The following is a 26,026-nucleotide window of genomic DNA, read 5'->3' as shown; positions in this document are numbered from 1 at the left end:
GTGGACGTGGGATCGCTGCCTGTGGCTTCAGCTCACTCACCGACATCACTTCCTTTCCACCCACAGCTCAAGTGCAAAAACTGCGGGGCCTTTGGCCACACGGCCAGAAGTACCAGGTGCCCCATGAAGTGCTGGAAGGCAGCCCTGGTTCCAGCGACCTTGGGGAAAAAGGAAGGGAAGGAAAATCTGAAACCATGGAAGCCCCAGGTTGAAGCCAACCCGGGGCCCTTGAACAAGGATAAGGGAGAGAAGGAAGAGAGACCAAGGTGAGCAGTGGGAGGGGTTTTCACCACTCTTAGGGTACTGCCTCCTAAGGACATGGTGTCTCTGCACCTGCACACCGTGTGCCTTTCCGTCTCCGGGCCAGGGAAGGAACGCTGCAGAGAAATAGGCCGGAGCTCCGTGTCCTCCGGGGTTCCACACCCAGGAGCTCCTTTGGCTCTGGGAGATTCAGGGACGGGGAGAGGCGGGGGCGCTTCGTGCAGGTTCCCCACGACAGGGGGAAAAGCGATGGAATCCAAATCACAGTCCTTAGTTGGGAAGCCTAGAGGGCCACCTGGGGGACGGGAAGGTTGGCACGTGAGGGAAGGTGCAGAGGCGGAAAGGGCACCAGATGTCCATTTCTGTATCACAAAACACGGAACGGGGCTGGGCCCCACACAGGGTTCTCCCTGTCTCCTGGGGAAAACCAGGGGGCACGGCCTGACCTTTTTCTGTTCTGCAGGCAACAAGACCCGCAGAGGAAGGCTCTCCTCCACATATTTTCTGGGAAACCTCCAGAGAAGCCGCTGCCGAATCGAAAAGGATCCACGGAATCTTCTGATTATCTGAGGGTGAGTGTCACCCCGGGCCCCTGGTCCTTTTCTCCTCTAGGTCACCCTGGTTGATTTCCTTTCAGCTTCCCGTCTGTGGGAGGAAATCGGGGAACCCCTCTTTCTTGCCTTCTTGGGGTCAGGGACTCCACGATCCTTCCAGGTCAATTTGATTCCAGGCGAAGGCATCTGAAGATGCCGTATTTCCTGTTGCTTTCTTTCTGTCCAATTATGGCAAGCCTGCCAACAACATGTTCCTAGCGGCATGAGGAAATTAGTCCCTCAGAGGCCCCAAACGTGGAGAAGGCTAAACCCAGGAACATGCATGTGTTCAGAGAAGACGTCCTGAGTACCCTTGAGCCACCAACCTGCCTTCGGAAGGGCCTCAGTCCGTTCCACTTCATGGAAGGCTGAGTGGAGGCGCTTTGATCCAGTTAATGCCCAAGACGCGATCTTTTGAACAATGGTGTGCTTAGATCAGCTACACATAGCTCGAGAGCGCATCTTTCATGTGTCTTGTCCTGATCAGCACTCAAGTGGAGGGTCTGTCCCTACTTCCAAGGACCGCCTGTCGATACTGTACTAAGAATTTCATGGCGTGTGCACCTTGTCTTTGGATGTGCTTGATTTTCACGTTGGCTCCATGCGGAGGAACTTCTAACCTGTGTTGTTTCCTCTCTTTCAGGTTGCAAGCGGGCCAATGCCGGTCCACACAACCAGTAAGAGGCCGCGCCTGGGCCCTGTCCTCGCTGATCGCTCAGCTACCGAAACGTCTGACAGGGGCTCCGTCTTGGCTTCGCCGTCTCCCCTCAGAAAAGCCAGTCTGAGCTCCTCCTCAAGTCTTGGACCAAAGGAAAGACAGACAGGGGCTGCGGCCGACATCCCTCAGCCTGCAGTCAGGCAGCAGGGCCCCGAGCCTCTCCTCGTGGTGAAGCCGACACACAGCAGCCCTGAGGGTGGCTGCCGAGAAGTTCCCCAGGCTGCCTCCAAAACCCACGGCCTGCTCCAGGCCATCAGACCCCAGGCACAGGACAAACGTCCTGCGGTGACCTCACAGCCCTGCCCGCCAGCCGCCACACACAGCTTGGGCCTAGGCTCCAATCTCAGCTTCGGGCCAGGAGCCAAGAGACCTGCCCAGGCTCGGATTCAGGCTTGCCTGAACTTCCCCAAGAAACCGAGACTGGGTCCCTTCCAGATCCCCGAAAGCGCCATCCAGGGAGGTGAGCTGGGGGCCCCGGAGAATCTCCAACCTCCGCCAGCCGCAACCGAACTTGGACCAAGTACGTCGCCCCAGATGGGCAGGAGGACACCCGCCCAGGTGCCCAGCGTCGACCGGCAGCCTCCGCACAGCAGACCTTGCCTGCCTACTGCCCAGGCCTGCACCATGTCCCATCACCCAGCGGCCAGCCATGATGGGGCCCAGCCTCTCACAGTGCTCTTCCGGAGACTGGAAAACGGACGCTGGAGCTCCAGCCTCCTGGCGGCCCCCTCATTTCACTCTCCTGAGAAGCCGGGAGCCTTCCTCGCTCAGAGCCCTCATGTGTCAGAGAAGTCTGAGGGTCCCCGTGTTCGTGTCCCACCGAGCGTCCTCTATGAGGACCTTCAGGTTTCCTCCTCCTCAGAGGACAGCGATTCTGACCTGGAGTGAGACTGCAGGTGGCAGGGGCTCCTTGGCCTCCAGCTCCCGTGACTTGGAGGGGACTGTGGGACTGAGGAGTGCAGAGCAGAGAGCAGACTCTGTGCGGTGACTCCGAAGCTCCCCGGCTGTGGCGCTTCTGTGGATGTGGGAGCCCAGGCCAGGCAGGGAGCAGATGCAGGGACTCTGCCTCATTGAATTCTGGTGAGGGACGTTGTAGTTCGCGTGGTTCTCCGGAAACGCGCCAGGAAAAGCTTCCGTGCCAGAGATTCGTTGCCTCAGAAACTGCGTGACGCGCAGGAGTCAGACTTCCGCTGGGACGTCAATAGGAAACTGGGGAATTACTGTGTATTTGCTCTCTAGATGACTGAATAAGGGAAAAGTTAGGGAACCCTGAGAGGTGCAGCCCTTCCGCTGTGCCCCGCCCTGAGAGCAGTGTTTCGGACGCTGGGAAGCGTGCTGTGCAGAGCGCTCTCGGGGTCTTTCCTCAGCCTCGAAAACTGGGCTGTGGAATGCCTTTGTACATGTGTGTGTTTAATTGGTTTTGAAGTGAATAAAATTCTCAAAAAGATGACATATTGTCTTTTGACTCTCATTCCGTGTTTGTGTTTAACTGATTTTCCGAGTGAAGGGGTGGCCTGCCCCTCCACACCTGTGGGTGTTTCTAGTCGGGTGGGATGAGAGACGGAGAGAAGAAATAAGACACAGAGACAAAGTATAGGGAGACAACAGTGGGTCCAGGGGACCGGCACTCAGCACACCAAGGACCTGCACCGGCACCGGCCTCTGAGTTCCCTCAGTTTTTGTTGATTATGATTTTCATTATTTCAGCAAAAAGGAATGTAGTAGGAGAGCAGGGTGATAATAAGGAGAAGGTCAACAACAAACAAACAAAAAAAAACCACACGTGAGCCAAAGAATCTATATCATGACTAAGTTCAAGGGAAGGTACTATGCCTGGATGTGCACGTAGGCCAGATTTATGTTTCTCTCCACCCAAACATCTCAGCGGAGTAAAGAATAACTAGGCAGCATTACTGCCAACACGTCTCGCCTCCCGCCACAGGGCAGCTTTTCTCCGAGCTCAGAGTTGAACAAATGTACGATCGGGCTTTACACCGAGACATTCAGTTCCCAGGGGCAAGCAGGAGACAGTGGCCTTCCTGCATCTCAACTGCAAGAGGCTTTCCTCTTTGACTAATCCACCTCAGCACAGACCCATTACGGGTGTCAGGCTGGGGGACAGTCAGGTCTTTCCCATCCCACGAGGCCATATTTCAGACTGTCACATGGGGAGAAACCTTGGACAATACCCTGCTTTCAAGGGCAGAGGTCCCTGTGGCTTTCCACGGTGCATTGTGCCCCTGGTTTATTGAGACTAGAGAATGGCAATGACTTTTACCAAGTATACTGCTCGTAAACATTTGGTTAACAAGGCACGCCCTGCACAGCCCTAGATCCCTTAAGCCTCGATGTTATACAACACAGGTTTTTGTGAGCTCCAAGTTGGGTCAAAGGGGCCGCGGCAAAGCTACAAATGATCAACATCTCAGCAAAGCAATTGTTTAAAGTACAGGTCTTTTTCAAAATGGAGTCTCTTATGTCTTCCCCTTCTACATAGACACAGTGACAGTCTGATCTCCCTTTCTTTACCCTACATCCAAGGGCTTGAACATTTCTTGACTTGTTGGCAATCCAAATCGTTATGTCTCCGAAACAGAGTTGACTGAGGGGACCGCAGGGCTGGGCAGGACCTTTGACTTCGTATACAACCACAGGAGCAAGAAAACCTCAGCCCCACTCTACTAACACGCACCTAGTAAAATTCCGCCAACCGAATCTCACCCACGCTAACACGTGGGGAGCGTTGCTTGCACCACGAGTCCCCATTTGGCTCAACCGCCGATGCCAAGTGTGTGGTTCCAGTTGCGACGGCCCCCCGTGAAGTGGCTTCCGGATGTGCGAATGAACCAGGCAGAGTTTCACTGGCCAAATAGACCCCAGCAAAGCTGAAGTCAACTCCCACATTTGGGATGTACTTCAGAGGTAAAACATTCATCCCGTCTTCTTTCCGGATGTCTGACACCGTGGTTCTCCCCCTGATCCTAAGAGTAGCTGAGGTAGAGACTCACTGAAAGATCTAGGCAGGGAGATCCCATCATGCACAGGCTCTCTCCATTCTCTGACCTGGGAACAACTCTGAGCAGGATTCCACATCTAGGGGGCCTCGGAACTGAGCGGGATTTTCTGAGACACACCAAATGGCTGCTCCCTTTCCGCCGCTGTTGAGGGTCGTTATCTGGATTATCCAGATCACCTAGAAAGTATCCGTATCCAGAATCAATAAGATCAACTCTCTGCTCCTCTGACAGCAGAAGGAGCAGGACCATAAGGAACCAAAGAGCGTGGAAGGAAACGATGTGACAGGAAAGCTCAGAGAACGGCCACAGGGGGTCGTCAGCAGGCCTTCCCACCTGAATCATGAATAATTAATGAAGCGCAAATCAAAGGGGACTCGAGTTTCAGCAGGAGCAATTCATCCAACGGGAGATCGCCGGAGGGCCAACACGATTGAGAGACTGGGAGCCGGGTGCAGTGTCAAAGGGGACGCGACTGGTTCCAAAGCTCAAGAACACCATGGGGTCACTTGGGCTACGTGAGAAAATGCCCCAGTGTGCTGGTTCATCATTCCGACTCCTGCCTGTCTCTTCCCGTCCAAGGAACATGGACCCTAAGTCGTGCAGCTGCAGATGACCATGGGCAGAATTAGGGGCCGTGGCACAAAAGTTCACCGACACGGGAGTTCCACAGAAGGTGCGGTGGATCTTCGCAAATCCAGAGACATGGCAATGGGACCCAGGGAATTAGAGCCTCACAGGCGTCCGGGACACTTTTCAGGCATAATGCCTGGAGTCGCAAGACGAGCTGAAAAAGGAGCCAGGCACTGAAGGACAAAGCGTTGTTGACTTTCCTCATCTGTGTTTCCCAGTGCGGTCCAATTCACGGTGGTTTCCAAGCGCCTCCTGGAGGAGAAAACACATGAGGGTGCGGTCAGGGTTCTCTGCTGACAGACTTACCTTGGGGAAGAAAGAGAAGCTCTGAAGATGGATCATGGCCGTGACTGCACGTCAAGGAGAATCTCCTTGATGACACTGAGGCCCACGTCGAGATAGACTAAATGTGGTCCAATTAAAAGGTGTCTATTTTACCACATTTTTTAAAAACAAAACAAAACAAAACAAAACAAAAAGATGGAAAAGAAGACAGGGGTACAGGCACCAGTGTTACATGTCTGACGGGGAGCATCTATTCTTCAAAGCTTGCAGCTGTACACGTAGGTTTTAGAATGTCTGTCAGCAGTGGACATGATGTTAGAGTGGGCTGTGCAGATAGACCTTTCCAGGTCACGTAATTGGATTAAGTTAATTGCAATTAAGGTACAGGTAACTGATTAGGTTAGGGTACGTTCCATGTCAGGTGACCAGAGGCAGTATAAAAGGCAGCCTGGAAAGCAGAGGTCCCTCTCCGCCCCTTCCTCCGTCGTCCTGGATGCCGCATCGCTTCCAGCGGGGCTGCTCCAGCACCTGCCCATCTCAGCGCCAGCCGGGGAAAGCAAGTAGACGCGTAATTTCAGGTTAGTTTCACTGAACTATTGTTTTTTTCACGCAATCCCTGAGGGGTGTGGGGGTGGGGGGAAGAGACACAGGAGGCCGAAAGAAACCGATCACACTGGGGCTTGCTGGTGGGGAAGGATGTGTTCTCGTTACTAGTAATTCTTGCAACAGAAAACGAGAAAACATATCCGTCTCCACATGTGGGATAAGACCAAGATGGGAATGCGAAAAGAAATGTACTGCAGCATGCTGAATTGGTGGGTAAATGGAAAAAGGACTTTGGAAAAAAGGGTGGTTTGCCCTTCAGCCGTGTAAGACGTCGATGCGATGTGGCACTTGTTCCCCGTTTGTTCAGATGAATTCGTGTGGTATGCGTAAAATACCAGAAAAAATAAATAAGTAAAGAGGGGCTGGAGCTAAAGCCAAAAGGTAGAACAGGAAAGACCATCACCTGCTAGTGTGGTAGAGAGGAAGGTAACTTCTCTCTATGAATTTGTGTTTGGAAGTTGCCTAATGAAATGGCCAGAGTAGCGATTCAAGTTGTCACAGGAAGCATCCCTTATCCCTGACTTCAAACAGACCTGCCAAAGGGTGGCGCAAGCCATGCCCTGTGTCTTCGATCGTTCTGTCCGTCAAGGGAGATAGAATCACCGTGTCTTCTACCGGAGTGAATCGTGAGAGACCTAAGTCCAGTCTCCAGAATCAGTTGCTTGTTTGGGGTTGAAAGCTCAACTCCCCATACCTAGGCCACGGGCCCTGTGGCAGGTGCGGTTTACTCTTGGACTAGGTAGTCATGGCAGAGGAACACACAGTATCCGAGGATGCACACAGCACATTGTGTTCTACAGATTTGACCGACTGGTGGTGAGGTCTCCTCATGACCACACCGGCAGGGAGTTAGCAGGTGGCTTCCTGTGGGTGTGTGAATATCCAATGTGCTTAACCATCGACATGTGTGTGTTTGTGTGTGTTTCAGGTGACCCAACAGTCAACCCCTGAAAAAGGCGGTCACAAAACCCCCAGGCGACGAAGATGATGGCACGTCGGGACCCCAAATCTTGGGCCAAGAGACTGGTGAGAGCCCAGACCCTCCAGAAGCAGCGGAGGGCCCCAGTTGGGCCAAGGGCTCCCCCGCCCGATGAAGAAGATCCCAGGGTAAGTCTAGCCCTGGATCTCTTGGGTATCGGGGTGGGGGTGGGGACGGGGGGAGGGGGTGTCACACGGTCCTCAGAGACTGGGTTGGATTCCAAAGAGCTCTGTCACCACCACCCAGGTTGCTTTTCCCATCCAAGGTGGGCGTGGCTTGGGACCTTCTCCCCGGCCCGATAGGTCCCTTGAGAGACTCTTGGGGGCAACCTCCCTTTCTACTTAGAGTCCTGTGTAGCCACGTTTGGCTGTGTTGTTGACTTCGGGTTCACCGTCGTGCCCCTTGGAACCTTGAGTCCTTCCTTTCAGAGTTCCTCCGTCACGTGGGCTTTGGGAGGGAACATCGTATCCGAACTCTCCCAGCACTTAACGGCCCCCATGCCGGTGTCCCCTCTTTGGAATCCTTATTCAGCTCTGAATTCACAATCCGTCCCAATGTGGACGTGGGATCGCTGCCTGTGGCTTCAGCTCACTCACCGACATCACTTCCTTTCCACCCACAGCTCAAGTGCAAAAACTGCGGGGCCTTTGGCCACACGGCCAGAAGTACCAGGTGCCCCATGAAGTGCTGGAAGGCAGCCCTGGTTCCAGCGACCTTGGGGAAAAAGGAAGGGAAGGAAAATCTGAAACCATGGAAGCCCCAGGTTGAAGCCAACCCGGGGCCCTTGAACAAGGATAAGGGAGAGAAGGAAGAGAGACCAAGGTGAGCAGTGGGAGGGGTTTTCACCACTCTTAGGGTACTGCCTCCTAAGGACATGGTGTCTCTGCACCTGCACACCGTGTGCCTTTCCGTCTCCGGGCCAGGGAAGGAACGCTGCAGAGAAATAGGCCGGAGCTCCGTGTCCTCCGGGGTTCCACACCCAGGAGCTCCTTTGGCTCTGGGAGATTCAGGGACGGGGAGAGGCGGGGGCGCTTCGTGCAGGTTCCCCACGACAGGGGGAAAAGCGATGGAATCCAAATCACAGTCCTTAGTTGGGAAGCCTAGAGGGCCACCTGGGGGACGGGAAGGTTGGCACGTGAGGGAAGGTGCAGAGGCGGAAAGGGCACCAGATGTCCATTTCTGTATCACAAAACACGGAACGGGGCTGGGCCCCACACAGGGTTCTCCCTGTCTCCTGGGGAAAACCAGGGGGCACGGCCTGACCTTTTTCTGTTCTGCAGGCAACAAGACCCGCAGAGGAAGGCTCTCCTCCACATATTTTCTGGGAAACCTCCAGAGAAGCCGCTGCCGAATCGAAAAGGATCCACGGAATCTTCTGATTATCTGAGGGTGAGTGTCACCCCGGGCCCCTGGTCCTTTTCTCCTCTAGGTCACCCTGGTTGATTTCCTTTCAGCTTCCCGTCTGTGGGAGGAAATCGGGGAACCCCTCTTTCTTGCCTTCTTGGGGTCAGGGACTCCACGATCCTTCCAGGTCAATTTGATTCCAGGCGAAGGCATCTGAAGATGCCGTATTTCCTGTTGCTTTCTTTCTGTCCAATTATGGCAAGCCTGCCAACAACATGTTCCTAGCGGCATGAGGAAATTAGTCCCTCAGAGGCCCCAAACGTGGAGAAGGCTAAACCCAGGAACATGCATGTGTTCAGAGAAGACGTCCTGAGTACCCTTGAGCCACCAACCTGCCTTCGGAAGGGCCTCAGTCCGTTCCACTTCATGGAAGGCTGAGTGGAGGCGCTTTGATCCAGTTAATGCCCAAGACGCGATCTTTTGAACAATGGTGTGCTTAGATCAGCTACACATAGCTCGAGAGCGCATCTTTCATGTGTCTTGTCCTGATCAGCACTCAAGTGGAGGGTCTGTCCCTACTTCCAAGGACCGCCTGTCGATACTGTACTAAGAATTTCATGGCGTGTGCACCTTGTCTTTGGATGTGCTTGATTTTCACGTTGGCTCCATGCGGAGGAACTTCTAACCTGTGTTGTTTCCTCTCTTTCAGGTTGCAAGCGGGCCAATGCCGGTCCACACAACCAGTAAGAGGCCGCGCCTGGGCCCTGTCCTCGCTGATCGCTCAGCTACCGAAACGTCTGACAGGGGCTCCGTCTTGGCTTCGCCGTCTCCCCTCAGAAAAGCCAGTCTGAGCTCCTCCTCAAGTCTTGGACCAAAGGAAAGACAGACAGGGGCTGCGGCCGACATCCCTCAGCCTGCAGTCAGGCAGCAGGGCCCCGAGCCTCTCCTCGTGGTGAAGCCGACACACAGCAGCCCTGAGGGTGGCTGCCGAGAAGTTCCCCAGGCTGCCTCCAAAACCCACGGCCTGCTCCAGGCCATCAGACCCCAGGCACAGGACAAACGTCCTGCGGTGACCTCACAGCCCTGCCCGCCAGCCGCCACACACAGCTTGGGCCTAGGCTCCAATCTCAGCTTCGGGCCAGGAGCCAAGAGACCTGCCCAGGCTCGGATTCAGGCTTGCCTGAACTTCCCCAAGAAACCGAGACTGGGTCCCTTCCAGATCCCCGAAAGCGCCATCCAGGGAGGTGAGCTGGGGGCCCCGGAGAATCTCCAACCTCCGCCAGCCGCAACCGAACTTGGACCAAGTACGTCGCCCCAGATGGGCAGGAGGACACCCGCCCAGGTGCCCAGCGTCGACCGGCAGCCTCCGCACAGCAGACCTTGCCTGCCTACTGCCCAGGCCTGCACCATGTCCCATCACCCAGCGGCCAGCCATGATGGGGCCCAGCCTCTCACAGTGCTCTTCCGGAGACTGGAAAACGGACGCTGGAGCTCCAGCCTCCTGGCGGCCCCCTCATTTCACTCTCCTGAGAAGCCGGGAGCCTTCCTCGCTCAGAGCCCTCATGTGTCAGAGAAGTCTGAGGGTCCCCGTGTTCGTGTCCCACCGAGCGTCCTCTATGAGGACCTTCAGGTTTCCTCCTCCTCAGAGGACAGCGATTCTGACCTGGAGTGAGACTGCAGGTGGCAGGGGCTCCTTGGCCTCCAGCTCCCGTGACTTGGAGGGGACTGTGGGACTGAGGAGTGCAGAGCAGAGAGCAGACTCTGTGCGGTGACTCCGAAGCTCCCCGGCTGTGGCGCTTCTGTGGATGTGGGAGCCCAGGCCAGGCAGGGAGCAGATGCAGGGACTCTGCCTCATTGAATTCTGGTGAGGGACGTTGTAGTTCGCGTGGTTCTCCGGAAACGCGCCAGGAAAAGCTTCCGTGCCAGAGATTCGTTGCCTCAGAAACTGCGTGACGCGCAGGAGTCAGACTTCCGCTGGGACGTCAATAGGAAACTGGGGAATTACTGTGTATTTGCTCTCTAGATGACTGAATAAGGGAAAAGTTAGGGAACCCTGAGAGGTGCAGCCCTTCCGCTGTGCCCCGCCCTGAGAGCAGTGTTTCGGACGCTGGGAAGCGTGCTGTGCAGAGCGCTCTCGGGGTCTTTCCTCAGCCTCGAAAACTGGGCTGTGGAATGCCTTTGTACATGTGTGTGTTTAATTGGTTTTGAAGTGAATAAAATTCTCAAAAAGATGACATATTGTCTTTTGACTCTCATTCCGTGTTTGTGTTTAACTGATTTTCCGAGTGAAGGGGTGGCCTGCCCCTCCACACCTGTGGGTGTTTCTAGTCGGGTGGGATGAGAGACGGAGAGAAGAAATAAGACACAGAGACAAAGTATAGGGAGACAACAGTGGGTCCAGGGGACCGGCACTCAGCACACCAAGGACCTGCACCGGCACCGGCCTCTGAGTTCCCTCAGTTTTTGTTGATTATGATTTTCATTATTTCAGCAAAAAGGAATGTAGTAGGAGAGCAGGGTGATAATAAGGAGAAGGTCAACAACAAACAAACAAAAAAAACCACACGTGAGCCAAAGAATCTATATCATGACTAAGTTCAAGGGAAGGTACTATGCCTGGATGTGCACGTAGGCCAGATTTATGTTTCTCTCCACCCAAACATCTCAGCGGAGTAAAGAATAACTAGGCAGCATTACTGCCAACACGTCTCGCCTCCCGCCACAGGGCAGCTTTTCTCCGAGCTCAGAGTTGAACAAATGTACGATCGGGCTTTACACCGAGACATTCAGTTCCCAGGGGCAAGCAGGAGACAGTGGCCTTCCTGCATCTCAACTGCAAGAGGCTTTCCTCTTTGACTAATCCACCTCAGCACAGACCCATTACGGGTGTCAGGCTGGGGGACAGTCAGGTCTTTCCCATCCCACGAGGCCATATTTCAGACTGTCACATGGGGAGAAACCTTGGACAATACCCTGCTTTCAAGGGCAGAGGTCCCTGTGGCTTTCCACGGTGCATTGTGCCCCTGGTTTATTGAGACTAGAGAATGGCAATGACTTTTACCAAGTATACTGCTCGTAAACATTTGGTTAACAAGGCACGCCCTGCACAGCCCTAGATCCCTTAAGCCTCGATGTTATACAACACAGGTTTTTGTGAGCTCCAAGTTGGGTCAAAGGGGCCGCGGCAAAGCTACAAATGATCAACATCTCAGCAAAGCAATTGTTTAAAGTACAGGTCTTTTTCAAAATGGAGTCTCTTATGTCTTCCCCTTCTACATAGACACAGTGACAGTCTGATCTCCCTTTCTTTACCCTACATCCAAGGGCTTGAACATTTCTTGACTTGTTGGCAATCCAAATCGTTATGTCTCCGAAACAGAGTTGACTGAGGGGACCGCAGGGCTGGGCAGGACCTTTGACTTCGTATACAACCACAGGAGCAAGAAAACCTCAGCCCCACTCTACTAACACGCACCTAGTAAAATTCCGCCAACCGAATCTCACCCACGCTAACACGTGGGGAGCGTTGCTTGCACCACGAGTCCCCATTTGGCTCAACCGCCGATGCCAAGTGTGTGGTTCCAGTTGCGACGGCCCCCCGTGAAGTGGCTTCCGGATGTGCGAATGAACCAGGCAGAGTTTCCCTGGCCAAATAGACCCCAGCAAAGCTGAAGTCAACTCCCACATTTGGGATGTACTTCAGAGGTAAAACATTCATCCCGTCTTCTTTCCGGATGTCTGACACCGTGGTTCTCCCCCTGATCCTAAGAGTAGCTGAGGTAGAGACTCACTGAAAGATCTAGGCAGGGAGATCCCATCATGCACAGGCTCTCTCCATTCTCTGACCTGGGAACAACTCTGAGCAGGATTCCACATCTAGGGGGCCTCGGAACTGAGCGGGATTTTCTGAGACACACCAAATGGCTGCTCCCTTTCCGCCGCTGTTGAGGGTCGTTATCTGGATTATCCAGATCACCTAGAAAGTATCCGTATCCAGAATCAATAAGATCAACTCTCTGCTCCTCTGACAGCAGAAGGAGCAGGACCATAAGGAACCAAAGAGCGTGGAAGGAAACGATGTGACAGGAAAGCTCAGAGAACGGCCACAGGGGGTCGTCAGCAGGGCTTCCCACCTGAATCATGAAGAATTAATGAAGCGCAAATCAAAGGGGACTCGAGTTTCAGCAGGAGCAATTCATCCAACGGGAGATCGCCGGAGGGCCAACACGATTGAGAGACTGGGAGCCGGGTGCAGTGTCAAAGGGGACGCGACTGGTTCCAAAGCTCAAGAACACCATGGGGTCACTTGGGCTACGTGAGAAAATGCCCCAGTGTGCTGGTTCATCATTCCGACTCCTGCCTGTCTCTTCCCGTCCAAGGAACATGGACCCTAAGTCGTGCAGCTGCAGATGACCATGGGCAGAATTAGGGGCCGTGGCACAAAAGTTCACCGACACGGGAGTTCCACAGAAGGTGCGGTGGATCTTCGCAAATCCAGAGACATGGCAATGGGACCCAGGGAATTAGAGCCTCACAGGCGTCCGGGACACTTTTCAGGCATAATGCCTGGAGTCGCAAGACGAGCTGAAAAAGGAGCCAGGCACTGAAGGACAAAGCGTTGTTGACTTTCCTCATCTGTGTTTCCCAGTGCGGTCCAATTCACGGTGGTTTCCAAGCGCCTCCTGGAGGAGAAAACACATGAGGGTGCGGTCAGGGTTCTCTGCTGACAGACTTACCTTGGGGAAGAAAGAGAAGCTCTGAAGATGGATCATGGCCGTGACTGCACGTCAAGGAGAATCTCCTTGATGACACTGAGGCCCACGTCGAGATAGACTAAATGTGGTCCAATTAAAAGGTGTCTATTTTACCACATTTTTTAAAACAAAACAAAACAAAACAAAACAAAACAAAAAGATGGAAAAGAAGACAGGGGTACAGGCACCAGTGTTACATGTCTGACGGGGAGCATCTATTCTTCAAAGCTTGCAGCTGTACACGTAGGTTTTAGAATGTCTGTCAGCAGTGGACATGATGTTAGAGTGGGCTGTGCAGATAGACCTTTCCAGGTCACGTAATTGGATTAAGTTAATTGCAATTAAGGTACAGGTAACTGATTAGGTTAGGGTACGTTCCATGTCAGGTGACCAGAGGCAGTATAAAAGGCAGCCTGGAAAGCAGAGGTCCCTCTCCGCCCCTTCCTCCGTCGTCCTGGATGCCGCATCGCTTCCAGCGGGGCTGCTCCAGCACCTGCCCATCTCAGCGCCAGCCGGGGAAAGCAAGTAGACGCGTAATTTCAGGTTAGTTTCACTGAACTATTGTTTTTTTCACGCAATCCCTGAGGGGTGTGGGGGTGGGGGGAAGAGACACAGGAGGCCGAAAGAAACCGATCACACTGGGGCTTGCTGGTGGGGAAGGATGTGTTCTCGTTACTAGTAATTCTTGCAACAGAAAACGAGAAAACATATCCGTCTCCACATGTGGGATAAGACCAAGATGGGAATGCGAAAAGAAATGTACTGCAGCATGCTGAATTGGTGGGTAAATGGAAAAAGGACTTTGGAAAAAAGGGTGGTTTGCCCTTCAGCCGTGTAAGACGTCGATGCGATGTGGCACTTGTTCCCCGTTTGTTCAGATGAATTCGTGTGGTATGCGTAAAATACCAGAAAAAATAAATAAGTAAAGAGGGGCTGGAGCTAAAGCCAAAAGGTAGAACAGGAAAGACCATCACCTGCTAGTGTGGTAGAGAGGAAGGTAACTTCTCTCTATGAATTTGTGTTTGGAAGTTGCCTAATGAAATGGCCAGAGTAGCGATTCAAGTTGTCACAGGAAGCATCCCTTATCCCTGACTTCAAACAGACCTGCCAAAGGGTGGCGCAAGCCATGCCCTGTGTCTTCGATCGTTCTGTCCGTCAAGGGAGATAGAATCACCGTGTCTTCTACCGGAGTGAATCGTGAGAGACCTAAGTCCAGTCTCCAGAATCAGTTGCTTGTTTGGGGTTGAAAGCTCAACTCCCCATACCTAGGCCACGGGCCCTGTGGCAGGTGCGGTTTACTCTTGGACTAGGTAGTCATGGCAGAGGAACACACAGTATCCGAGGATGCACACAGCACATTGTGTTCTACAGATTTGACCGACTGGTGGTGAGGTCTCCTCATGACCACACCGGCAGGGAGTTAGCAGGTGGCTTCCTGTGGGTGTGTGAATATCCAATGTGCTTAACCATCGACATGTGTGTGTTTGTGTGTGTTTCAGGTGACCCAACAGTCAACCCCTGAAAAAGGCGGTCACAAAACCCCCAGGCGACGAAGATGATGGCACGTCGGGACCCCAAATCTTGGGCCAAGAGACTGGTGAGAGCCCAGACCCTCCAGAAGCAGCGGAGGGCCCCAGTTGGGCCAAGGGCTCCCCCGCCCGATGAAGAAGATCCCAGGGTAAGTCTAGCCCTGGATCTCTTGGGTATCGGGGTGGGGGTGGGGACGGGGGGAGGGGGTGTCACACGGTCCTCAGAGACTGGGTTGGATTCCAAAGAGCTCTGTCACCACCACCCAGGTTGCTTTTCCCATCCAAGGTGGGCGTGGCTTGGGACCTTCTCCCCGGCCCGATAGGTCCCTTGAGAGACTCTTGGGGGCAACCTCCCTTTCTACTTAGAGTCCTGCGTAGCCACGTTTGGCTGCGTTGTTGACATCGGGTTCACCGTCGTGCCCCTTGGAACCTTGAGTCCTTCCTTTCAGTGTTGCTCCGTCACGTGGGCTTTGGGAGGGAACATCGTATCCGAACTCTCCCAGCACTTAACGGCCCCCATGCCGGTGTCCCCTCTTTGGAATCCTTATTCAGCTCTGAATTCACAATCCGTCCCAATGTGGACGTGGGATCGCTGCCTGTGGCTTCAGCTCACTCACCGACATCACTTCCTTTCCACCCACAGCTCAAGTGCAAAAACTGCGGGGCCTTTGGCCACACGGCCAGAAGTACCAGGTGCCCCATGAAGTGCTGGAAGGCAGCCCTGGTTCCAGCGACCTTGGGGAAAAAGGAAGGGAAGGAAAACCTGAAACCATGGAAGCCCCAGGTTGAAGCCAACCCGGGGCCCTTGAACAAGGATAAGGGAGAGAAGGAAGAGAGACCAAGGTGAGCAGTGGGAGGGGTTTTCACCACTCTTAGGGTACTGCCTCCTAAGGACATGGTGTCTCTGCACCTGCACACCGTGTGCCTTTCCGTCTCCGGGCCAGGGAAGGAACGCTGCAGAGAAATAGGCCGGAGCTCCGTGTCCTCCGGGGTTCCACACCCAGGAGCTCCTTTGGCTCTGGGAGATTCAGGGACGGGGAGAGGCGGGGGCGCTTCGTGCAGGTTCCCCACGACAGGGGGAAAGGCGATGGAATCCAAATCACAGTCCTTAGTTGGGAAGCCTAGAGGGCCACCTGGGGGACGGGAAGGTTGGCACGTGAGGGAAGGTGCAGAGGCGGAAAGGGCACCAGATGTCCATTTCTGTATCACAAAACACGGAACGGGGCTGGGCCCCACACAGGGTTCTCCCTGTCTCCTGGGGAAAACCAGGAGAACAGAAAACCTTTTTCTGTTCTGCAGGCAACAAGACCCGCAGAGGAAGGCTCTCCTCCACATATTTTCTGGGAAACCTCCAGAGAAGCCGCTGCCGAATCGAAAAGGATCCACGGAATCTTCTGATTATCTGAGGGTGAGTGTCACCCCGGGCCCCTGGTCCTTTTCTCCTCTAGGTCACCCTGGTTGATTTCCTTTCAGCTTCCCGTCTGCGGGAGGAAATCGGGGAACCCCTCTTTCTTGCCTTCTTGGGGTCAGGGACTCCACGATCCTTCCAGGTCAATTTGATTCCAGGCGAAGGCATCTGAAGATGCCGTATTTCCTGTTGCTTTCTTTCTGTCCAATTATGGCAAGCCTGCCAACAACATGTTCCTAGCGGCATGAGGAAATTAGTCCCTCAGAGGCCCCAAACGTGGAGAAGGCTAAACCCAGGAACATGCATGTGTTCAGAGAAGACGTCCTGAGTACCCTTGAGCCACCAACCTGCCTTCGGAAGGGCCTCAGTCCGTTCCACTTCATGGAAGGCTGAGTGGAGGCGCTTTGATCCAGTTAATGCCCAAGACGCGATCTTTTGAACAATGGTGTGCTTAGATCAGCTACACATAGCTCGAGAGCGCATCTTTCATGTGTCTTGTCCTGATCAGCACTCAGGTGGAGGGTCTGTCCCTACTTCCAAGGACCGCCTGTCGATACTGTACTAAGAATTTCATGGCGTGTGCACCTTGTCTTTGGATGTGCTTGATTTTCACGTTGGCTCCATGCGGAGGAACTTCTAACCTGTGTTGTTTCCTCTCTTTCAGGTTGCAAGCGGGCCAATGCCGGTCCACACAACCAGTAAGAGGCCGCGCCTGGGCCCTGTCCTCGCTGATCGCTCAGCTACCGAAACGTCTGACAGGGGCTCCGTCTTGGCTTCGCCGTCTCCCCTCAGAAAAGCCAGTCTGAGCTCCTCCTCAAGTCTTGGACCAAAGGAAAGACAGACAGGGGCTGCGGCCGACATCCCTCAGCCTGCAGTCAGGCAGCAGGGCCCCGAGCCTCTCCTCGTGGTGAAGCCGACACACAGCAGCCCTGAGGGTGGCTGCCGAGAAGTTCCCCAGGCTGCCTCCAAAACCCACGGCCTGCTCCAGGCCATCAGACCCCAGGCACAGGACAAACGTCCTGCGGTGACCTCACAGCCCTGCCCGCCAGCCGCTACACACAGCTTGGGCCTAGGCTCCAATCTCAGCTTCGGGCCAGGAGCCAAGAGACCTGCCCAGGCTCGGATTCAGGCTTGCCTGAACTTCCCCAAGAAACCGAGACTGGGTCCCTTCCAGATCCCCGAAAGCGCCATCCAGGGAGGTGAGCTGGGGGCCCCGGAGAATCTCCAACCTCCGCCAGCCGCAACCGAACTTGGACCAAGTACGTCGCCCCAGATGGGCAGGAGGACACCCGCCCAGGTGCCCAGCGTCGACCGGCAGCCTCCGCACAGCAGACCTTGCCTGCCTACTGCCCAGGCCTGCACCATGTCCCATCACCCAGCGGCCAGCCATGATGGGGCCCAGCCTCTCACAGTGCTCTTCCGGAGACTGGAAAACGGACGCTGGAGCTCCAGCCTCCTGGCGGCCCCCTCATTTCACTCTCCTGAGAAGCCGGGAGCCTTCCTCGCTCAGAGCCCTCATGTGTCAGAGAAGTCTGAGGGTCCCCGTGTTCGTGTCCCACCGAGCGTCCTCTATGAGGACCTTCAGGTTTCCTCCTCCTCAGAGGACAGCGATTCTGACCTGGAGTGAGACTGCAGGTGGCAGGGGCTCCTTGGCCTCCAGCTCCCGTGACTTGGAGGGGACTGTGGGACTGAGGAGTGCAGAGCAGAGAGCAGACTCTGTGCGGTGACTCCGAAGCTCCCCGGCTGTGGCGCTTCTGTGGATGTGGGAGCCCAGGCCAGGCAGGGAGCAGATGCAGGGACTCTGCCTCATTGAATTCTGGTGAGGGACGTTGTAGTTCGCGTGGTTCTCCGGAAACGCGCCAGGAAAAGCTTCCGTGCCAGAGATTCGTTGCCTCAGAAACTGCGTGACGCGCAGGAGTCAGACTTCCGCTGGGACGTCAATAGGAAACTGGGGAATTACTGTGTATTTGCTCTCTAGATGACTGAATAAGGGAAAAGTTAGGGAACCCTGAGAGGTGCAGCCCTTCCGCTGTGCCCCGCCCTGAGAGCAGTGTTTCGGACGCTGGGAAGCGTGCTGTGCAGAGCGCTCTCGGGGTCTTTCCTCAGCCTCGAAAACTGGGCTGTGGAATGCCTTTGTACATGTGTGTGTTTAATTGGTTTTGAAGTGAATAAAATTCTCAAAAAGATGACATATTGTCTTTTGACTCTCATTCCGTGTTTGTGTTTAACTGATTTTCCGAGTGAAGGGGTGGCCTGCCCCTCCACACCTGTGGGTGTTTCTAGTCGGGTGGGATGAGAGACGGAGAGAAGAAATAAGACACAGAGACAAAGTATAGGGAGACAACAGTGGGTCCAGGGGACCGGCACTCAGCACACCAAGGACCTGCACCGGCACCGGCCTCTGAGTTCCCTCAGTTTTTGTTGATTATGATTTTCATTATTTCAGCAAAAAGGAATGTAGTAGGAGAGCAGGGTGATAATAAGGAGAAGGTCAACAACAAACAAAAAAAAAAAACCACACGTGAGTCAAAGAATCTATATCATGACTAAGTTCAAGGGAAGGTACTATGCCTGGACGTGCACGTAGGCCAGATTTATGTTTCTCTCCACCCAAACATCTCAGCGGAGTAAAGAATAACTAGGCAGCATTACTGCCAACACGTCTCGCCTCCCGCCACAGGGCAGCTTTTCTCCGAGCTCAGAGTTGAACAAATGTACGATCGGGCTTTACACCGAGACATTCAGTTCCCAGGGGCAAGCAGGAGACAGTGGCCTTCCTGCATCTCAACTGCAAGAGGCTTTCCTCTTTGACTAATCCACCTCAGCACAGACCCATTACGGGTGTCAGGCTGGGGGACAGTCAGGTCTTTCCCATCCCACGAGGCCATATTTCAGACTGTCACATGGGGAGAAACCTTGGACAATACCCTGCTTTCAAGGGCAGAGGTCCCTGTGGCTTTCCACGGTGCATTGTGCCCCTGGTTTATTGAGACTAGAGAATGGCAATGACTTTTACCAAGTATACTGCTCGTAAACATTTGGTTAACAAGGCACGCCCTGCACAGCCCTAGATCCCTTAAGCCTCGATGTTATACAACACAGGTTTTTGTGAGCTCCAAGTTGGGTCAAAGGGGCCGCGGCAAAGCTACAAATGATCAACATCTCAGCAAAGCAATTGTTTAAAGTACAGGTCTTTTTCAAAATGGAGTCTCTTATGTCTTCCCCTTCTACATAGACACAGTGACAGTCTGATCTCCCTTTCTTTACCCTACATCCAAGGGCTTGAACATTTCTTGACTTGTTGGCAATCCAAATCGTTATGTCTCCGAAACAGAGTTGACTGAGGGGACCGCAGGGCTGGGCAGGACCTTTGACTTCGTATACAACCACAGGAGCAAGAAAACCTCAGCCCCACTCTACTAACACGCACCTAGTAAAATTCCGCCAACCGAATCTCACCCACGCTAACACGTGGGGAGCGTTGCTTGCACCACGAGTCCCCATTTGGCTCAACCGCCGATGCCAAGTGTGTGGTTCCAGTTGCGATGGCCCCCCGTGAAGTGGCTTCCGGATGTGCGAATGAACCAGGCAGAGTTTCACTGGCCAAATAGACCCCAGCAAAGCTGAAGTCAACTCCCACATTTGGGATGTACTTCAGAGGTAAAACATTCATCCCGTCTTCTTTCCGGATGTCTGACACCGTGGTTCTCCCCCTGATCCTAAGAGTAGCTGAGGTAGAGACTCACTGAAAGATCTAGGCAGGGAGATCCCATCATTCACAGGCTCTCTCCATTCTCTGACCTGGGAACAACTCTGAGCAGGATTCCACATCTAGGGGGCCTCGGAACTGAGCGGGATTTTCTGAGACACACCAAATGGCTGCTCCCTTTCCGCCGCTGTTGAGGGTCGTTATCTGGATTATCCAGATCACCTAGAAAGTATCCGTATCCAGAATCAATAAGATCAACTCTCTGCTCCTCTGACAGCAGAAGGAGCAGGACCATAAGGAACCAAAGAGCGTGGAAGGAAACGATGTGACAGGAAAGCTCAGAGAACGGCCACAGGGGGTCGTCAGCAGGCCTTCCCACCTGAATCATGAATAATTAATGAAGCGCAAATCAAAGGGGACTCGAGTTTCAGCAGGAGCAATTCATCCAACGGGAGATCGCCGGAGGGCCAACACGATTGAGAGACTGGGAGCCGGGTGCAGTGTCAAAGGGGACGCGACTGGTTCCAAAGCTCAAGAACACCATGGGGTCACTTGGGCTACGTGAGAAAATGCCCCAGTGTGCTGGTTCATCATTCCGACTCCTGCCTGTCTCTTCCCGTCCAAGGAACATGGACCCTAAGTCGTGCAGCTGCAGATGACCATGGGCAGAATTAGGGGCCGTGGCACAAAAGTTCACCGACACGGGAGTTCCACAGAAGGTGCGGTGGATCTTCGCAAATCCAGAGACATGGCAATGGGACCCAGGGAATTAGAGCCTCACAGGCGTCCGGGACACTTTTCAGGCATAATGCCTGGAGTCGCAAGACGAGCTGAAAAAGGAGCCAGGCACTGAAGGACAAAGCGTTGTTGACTTTCCTCATCTGTGTTTCCCAGTGCGGTCCAATTCACGGTGGTTTCCAAGCGCCTCCTGGAGGAGAAAACACATGAGGGTGCGGTCAGGGTTCTCTGCTGACAGACTTACCTTGGGGAAGAAAGAGAAGCTCTGAAGATGGATCATGGCCGTGACTGCACGTCAAGGAGAATCTCCTTGATGACACTGAGGCCCACGTCGAGATAGACTAAATGTGGTCCAATTAAAAGGTGTCTATTTTACCACATTTTTTTAAAACAAAACAAAACAAAACAAAACAAAAAGATGGAAAAGAAGACAGGGGTACAGGCACCAGTGTTACATGTCTGACGGGGAGCATCTATTCTTCAAAGCTTGCAGCTGTACACGTAGGTTTTAGAATGTCTGTCAGCAGTGGACATGATGTTAGAGTGGGCTGTGCAGATAGACCTTTCCAGGTCACGTAATTGGATTAAGTTAATTGCAATTAAGGCACAGGTAACTGATTAGGTTAGGGTACGTTCCATCTCAGGTGACCAGAGGCAGTATAAAAGGCAGCCTGGAAAGCAGAGGTCCCTCTCCGCCCCTTCCTCCGTCGTCCTGGATGCCGCATCGCTTCCAGCGGGGCTGCTCCAGCACCTGCCCATCTCAGCGCCAGCCGGGGAAAGCAAGTAGACGCGTAATTTCAGGTTAGTTTCACTGAACTATTGTTTTTTTCACGCAATCCCTGAGGGGTGTGGGGGTGGGGGGAAGAGACACAGGAGGCCGAAAGAAACCGATCACACTGGGGCTTGCTGGTGGGGAAGGATGTGTTCTCGTTACTAGTAATTCTTGCAACAGAAAACGAGAAAACATATCCGTCTCCACATGTGGGATAAGACCAAGATGGGAATGCGAAAAGAAATGTACTGCAGCATGCTGAATTGGTGGGTAAATGGAAAAAGGACTTTGGAAAAAAGGGTGGTTTGCCCTTCAGCCGTGTAAGACGTCGATGCGATGTGGCACTTGTTCCCCGTTTGTTCAGATGAATTCGTGTGGTATGCGTAAAATACCAGAAAAAATAAATAAGTAAAGAGGGGCTGGAGCTAAAGCCAAAAGGTAGAACAGGAAAGACCATCACCTGCTAGTGTGGTAGAGAGGAAGGTAACTTCTCTCTATGAATTTGTGTTTGGAAGTTGCCTAATGAAATGGCCAGAGTAGCGATTCAAGTTGTCACAGGAAGCATCCCTTATCCCTGACTTCAAACAGACCTGCCAAAGGGTGGCGCAAGCCATGCCCTGTGTCTTCGATCGTTCTGTCCGTCAAGGGAGATAGAATCACCGTGTCTTCTACCGGAGTGAATCGTGAGAGACCTAAGTCCAGTCTCCAGAATCAGTTGCTTGTTTGGGGTTGAAAGCTCAACTCCCCATACCTAGGCCACGGGCCCTGTGGCAGGTGCGGTTTACTCTTGGACTAGGTAGTCATGGCAGAGGAACACACAGTATCCGAGGATGCACACAGCACATTGTGTTCTACAGATTTGACCGACTGGTGGTGAGGTCTCCTCATGACCACACCGGCAGGGAGTTAGCAGGTGGCTTCCTGTGGGTGTGTGAATATCCAATGTGCTTAACCATCGACATGTGTGTGTTTGTGTGTGTTTCAGGTGACCCAACAGTCAACCCCTGAAAAAGGCGGTCACAAAACCCCCAGGCGACGAAGATGATGGCACGTCGGGACCCCAAATCTTGGGCCAAGAGACTGGTGAGAGCCCAGACCCTCCAGAAGCAGCGGAGGGCCCCAGTTGGGCCAAGGGCTCCCCCGCCCGATGAAGAAGATCCCAGGGTAAGTCTAGCCCTGGATCTCTTGGGTATCGGGGTGGGGGTGGGGACGGGGGGAGGGGGTGTCACACGGTCCTCAGAGACTGGGTTGGATTCCAAAGAGCTCTGTCACCACCACCCAGGTTGCTTTTCCCATCCAAGGTGGGCGTGGCTTGGGACCTTCTCCCCGGCCCGATAGGTCCCTTGAGAGACTCTTGGGGGCAACCTCCCTTTCTACTTAGAGTCCTGCGTAGCCACGTTTGGCTGCGTTGTTGACATCGGGTTCACCGTCGTGCCCCTTGGAACCTTGAGTCCTTCCTTTCAGTGTTGCTCCGTCACGTGGGCTTTGGGAGGGAACATCGTATCCGAACTCTCCCAGCACTTAACGGCCCCCATGCCGGTGTCCCCTCTTTGGAATCCTTATTCAGCTCTGAATTCACAATCCGTCCCAATGTGGACGTGGGATCGCTGCCTGTGGCTTCAGCTCACTCACCGACATCACTTCCTTTCCACCCACAGCTCAAGTGCAAAAACTGCGGGGCCTTTGGCCACACGGCCAGAAGTACCAGGTGCCCCATGAAGTGCTGGAAGGCAGCCCTGGTTCCAGCGACCTTGGGGAAAAAGGAAGGGAAGGAAAACCTGAAACCATGGAAGCCCCAGGTTGAAGCCAACCCGGGGCCCTTGAACAAGGATAAGGGAGAGAAGGAAGAGAGACCAAGGTGAGCAGTGGGAGGGGTTTTCACCACTCTTAGGGTACTGCCTCCTAAGGACATGGTGTCTCTGCACCTGCACACCGTGTGCCTTTCCGTCTCCGGGCCAGGGAAGGAACGCTGCAGAGAAATAGGCCGGAGCTCCGTGTCCTCCGGGGTTCCACACCCAGGAGCTCCTTTGGCTCTGGGAGATTCAGGGACGGGGAGAGGCGGGGGCGCTTCGTGCAGGTTCCCCACGACAGGGGGAAAGGCGATGGAATCCAAATCACAGTCCTTAGTTGGGAAGCCTAGAGGGCCACCTGGGGGACGGGAAGGTTGGCACGTGAGGGAAGGTGCAGAGGCGGAAAGGGCACCAGATGTCCATTTCTGTATCACAAAACACGGAACGGGGCTGGGCCCCACACAGGGTTCTCCCTGTCTCCTGGGGAAAACCAGGAGAACAGAAAACCTTTTTCTGTTCTGCAGGCAACAAGACCCGCAGAGGAAGGCTCTCCTCCACATATTTTCTGGGAAACCTCCAGAGAAGCCGCTGCCGAATCGAAAAGGATCCACGGAATCTTCTGATTATCTGAGGGTGAGTGTCACCCCGGGCCCCTGGTCCTTTTCTCCTCTAGGTCACCCTGGTTGATTTCCTTTCAGCTTCCCGTCTGCGGGAGGAAATCGGGGAACCCCTCTTTCTTGCCTTCTTGGGGTCAGGGACTCCACGATCCTTCCAGGTCAATTTGATTCCAGGCGAAGGCATCTGAAGATGCCGTATTTCCTGTTGCTTTCTTTCTGTCCAATTATGGCAAGCCTGCCAACAACATGTTCCTAGCGGCATGAGGAAATTAGTCCCTCAGAGGCCCCAAACGTGGAGAAGGCTAAACCCAGGAACATGCATGTGTTCAGAGAAGACGTCCTGAGTACCCTTGAGCCACCAACCTGCCTTCGGAAGGGCCTCAGTCCGTTCCACTTCATGGAAGGCTGAGTGGAGGCGCTTTGATCCAGTTAATGCCCAAGACGCGATCTTTTGAACAATGGTGTGCTTAGATCAGCTACACATAGCTCGAGAGCGCATCTTTCATGTGTCTTGTCCTGATCAGCACTCAGGTGGAGGGTCTGTCCCTACTTCCAAGGACCGCCTGTCGATACTGTACTAAGAATTTCATGGCGTGTGCACCTTGTCTTTGGATGTGCTTGATTTTCACGTTGGCTCCATGCGGAGGAACTTCTAACCTGTGTTGTTTCCTCTCTTTCAGGTTGCAAGCGGGCCAATGCCGGTCCACACAACCAGTAAGAGGCCGCGCCTGGGCCCTGTCCTCGCTGATCGCTCAGCTACCGAAACGTCTGACAGGGGCTCCGTCTTGGCTTCGCCGTCTCCCCTCAGAAAAGCCAGTCTGAGCTCCTCCTCAAGTCTTGGACCAAAGGAAAGACAGACAGGGGCTGCGGCCGACATCCCTCAGCCTGCAGTCAGGCAGCAGGGCCCCGAGCCTCTCCTCGTGGTGAAGCCGACACACAGCAGCCCTGAGGGTGGCTGCCGAGAAGTTCCCCAGGCTGCCTCCAAAACCCACGGCCTGCTCCAGGCCATCAGACCCCAGGCACAGGACAAACGTCCTGCGGTGACCTCACAGCCCTGCCCGCCAGCCGCTACACACAGCTTGGGCCTAGGCTCCAATCTCAGCTTCGGGCCAGGAGCCAAGAGACCTGCCCAGGCTCGGATTCAGGCTTGCCTGAACTTCCCCAAGAAACCGAGACTGGGTCCCTTCCAGATCCCCGAAAGCGCCATCCAGGGAGGTGAGCTGGGGGCCCCGGAGAATCTCCAACCTCCGCCAGCCGCAACCGAACTTGGACCAAGTACGTCGCCCCAGATGGGCAGGAGGACACCCGCCCAGGTGCCCAGCGTCGACCGGCAGCCTCCGCACAGCAGACCTTGCCTGCCTACTGCCCAGGCCTGCACCATGTCCCATCACCCAGCGGCCAGCCATGATGGGGCCCAGCCTCTCACAGTGCTCTTCCGGAGACTGGAAAACGGACGCTGGAGCTCCAGCCTCCTGGCGGCCCCCTCATTTCACTCTCCTGAGAAGCCGGGAGCCTTCCTCGCTCAGAGCCCTCATGTGTCAGAGAAGTCTGAGGGTCCCCGTGTTCGTGTCCCACCGAGCGTCCTCTATGAGGACCTTCAGGTTTCCTCCTCCTCAGAGGACAGCGATTCTGACCTGGAGTGAGACTGCAGGTGGCAGGGGCTCCTTGGCCTCCAGCTCCCGTGACTTGGAGGGGACTGTGGGACTGAGGAGTGCAGAGCAGAGAGCAGACTCTGTGCGGTGACTCCGAAGCTCCCCGGCTGTGGCGCTTCTGTGGATGTGGGAGCCCAGGCCAGGCAGGGAGCAGATGCAGGGACTCTGCCTCATTGAATTCTGGTGAGGGACGTTGTAGTTCGCGTGGTTCTCCGGAAACGCGCCAGGAAAAGCTTCCGTGCCAGAGATTCGTTGCCTCAGAAACTGCGTGACGCGCAGGAGTCAGACTTCCGCTGGGACGTCAATAGGAAACTGGGGAATTACTGTGTATTTGCTCTCTAGATGACTGAATAAGGGAAAAGTTAGGGAACCCTGAGAGGTGCAGCCCTTCCGCTGTGCCCCGCCCTGAGAGCAGTGTTTCGGACGCTGGGAAGCGTGCTGTGCAGAGCGCTCTCGGGGTCTTTCCTCAGCCTCGAAAACTGGGCTGTGGAATGCCTTTGTACATGTGTGTGTTTAATTGGTTTTGAAGTGAATAAAATTCTCAAAAAGATGACATATTGTCTTTTGACTCTCATTCCGTGTTTGTGTTTAACTGATTTTCCGAGTGAAGGGGTGGCCTGCCCC

General features: G+C 54.2%; 1 protein-coding gene across 1 annotated transcript; it reads left to right on the top strand.

Annotated features, from left to right (window-relative positions):
• The first annotated feature begins 22,332 nt into the window (after window positions 1-22,332).
• Window positions 22,333-25,393, top strand: LOC134810730 (protein FAM90A15). Its single transcript, XM_063816778.1, has 4 exons — window positions 22,333-22,507; window positions 23,002-23,201; window positions 23,658-23,766; window positions 24,431-25,393. Exons 1-4 carry the CDS (start codon window positions 22,385-22,387, stop codon window positions 25,391-25,393), a joined length of 1,395 nt encoding a protein of 464 aa, XP_063672848.1. The 5' UTR covers window positions 22,333-22,384.
• The last annotated feature ends 633 nt before the right edge of the window (window positions 25,394-26,026 follow it).

The sequence above is a fragment of the Pan troglodytes genome, chromosome 7 (genome assembly GCF_028858775.2).
Source record: "Pan troglodytes isolate AG18354 chromosome 7, NHGRI_mPanTro3-v2.0_pri, whole genome shotgun sequence".
NCBI lineage: Eukaryota > Metazoa > Chordata > Mammalia > Primates > Hominidae > Pan > Pan troglodytes.
Note: the sequence above shows the minus strand (reverse complement) of the source record. Positions and strands in the feature narration are given on the sequence as shown.

Bases quoted from the DNA above. Each gene is read 5' to 3' on its own strand.
- LOC134810730 (XM_063816778.1), top strand. From the start codon at position 22,385: ATGATGGCACGTCGGGACCCCAAATCTTGGGCCAAGAGACTGGTGAGA. The intron at 22,508-23,001 runs GTAAGTCTAGCC...TTCCACCCACAG, and splicing joins CCGATGAAGAAGATCCCAGG to CTCAAGTGCAAAAACTGCGG. The intron at 23,767-24,430 runs GTGAGTGTCACC...CCTCTCTTTCAG, and splicing joins AATCTTCTGATTATCTGAGG to GTTGCAAGCGGGCCAATGCC.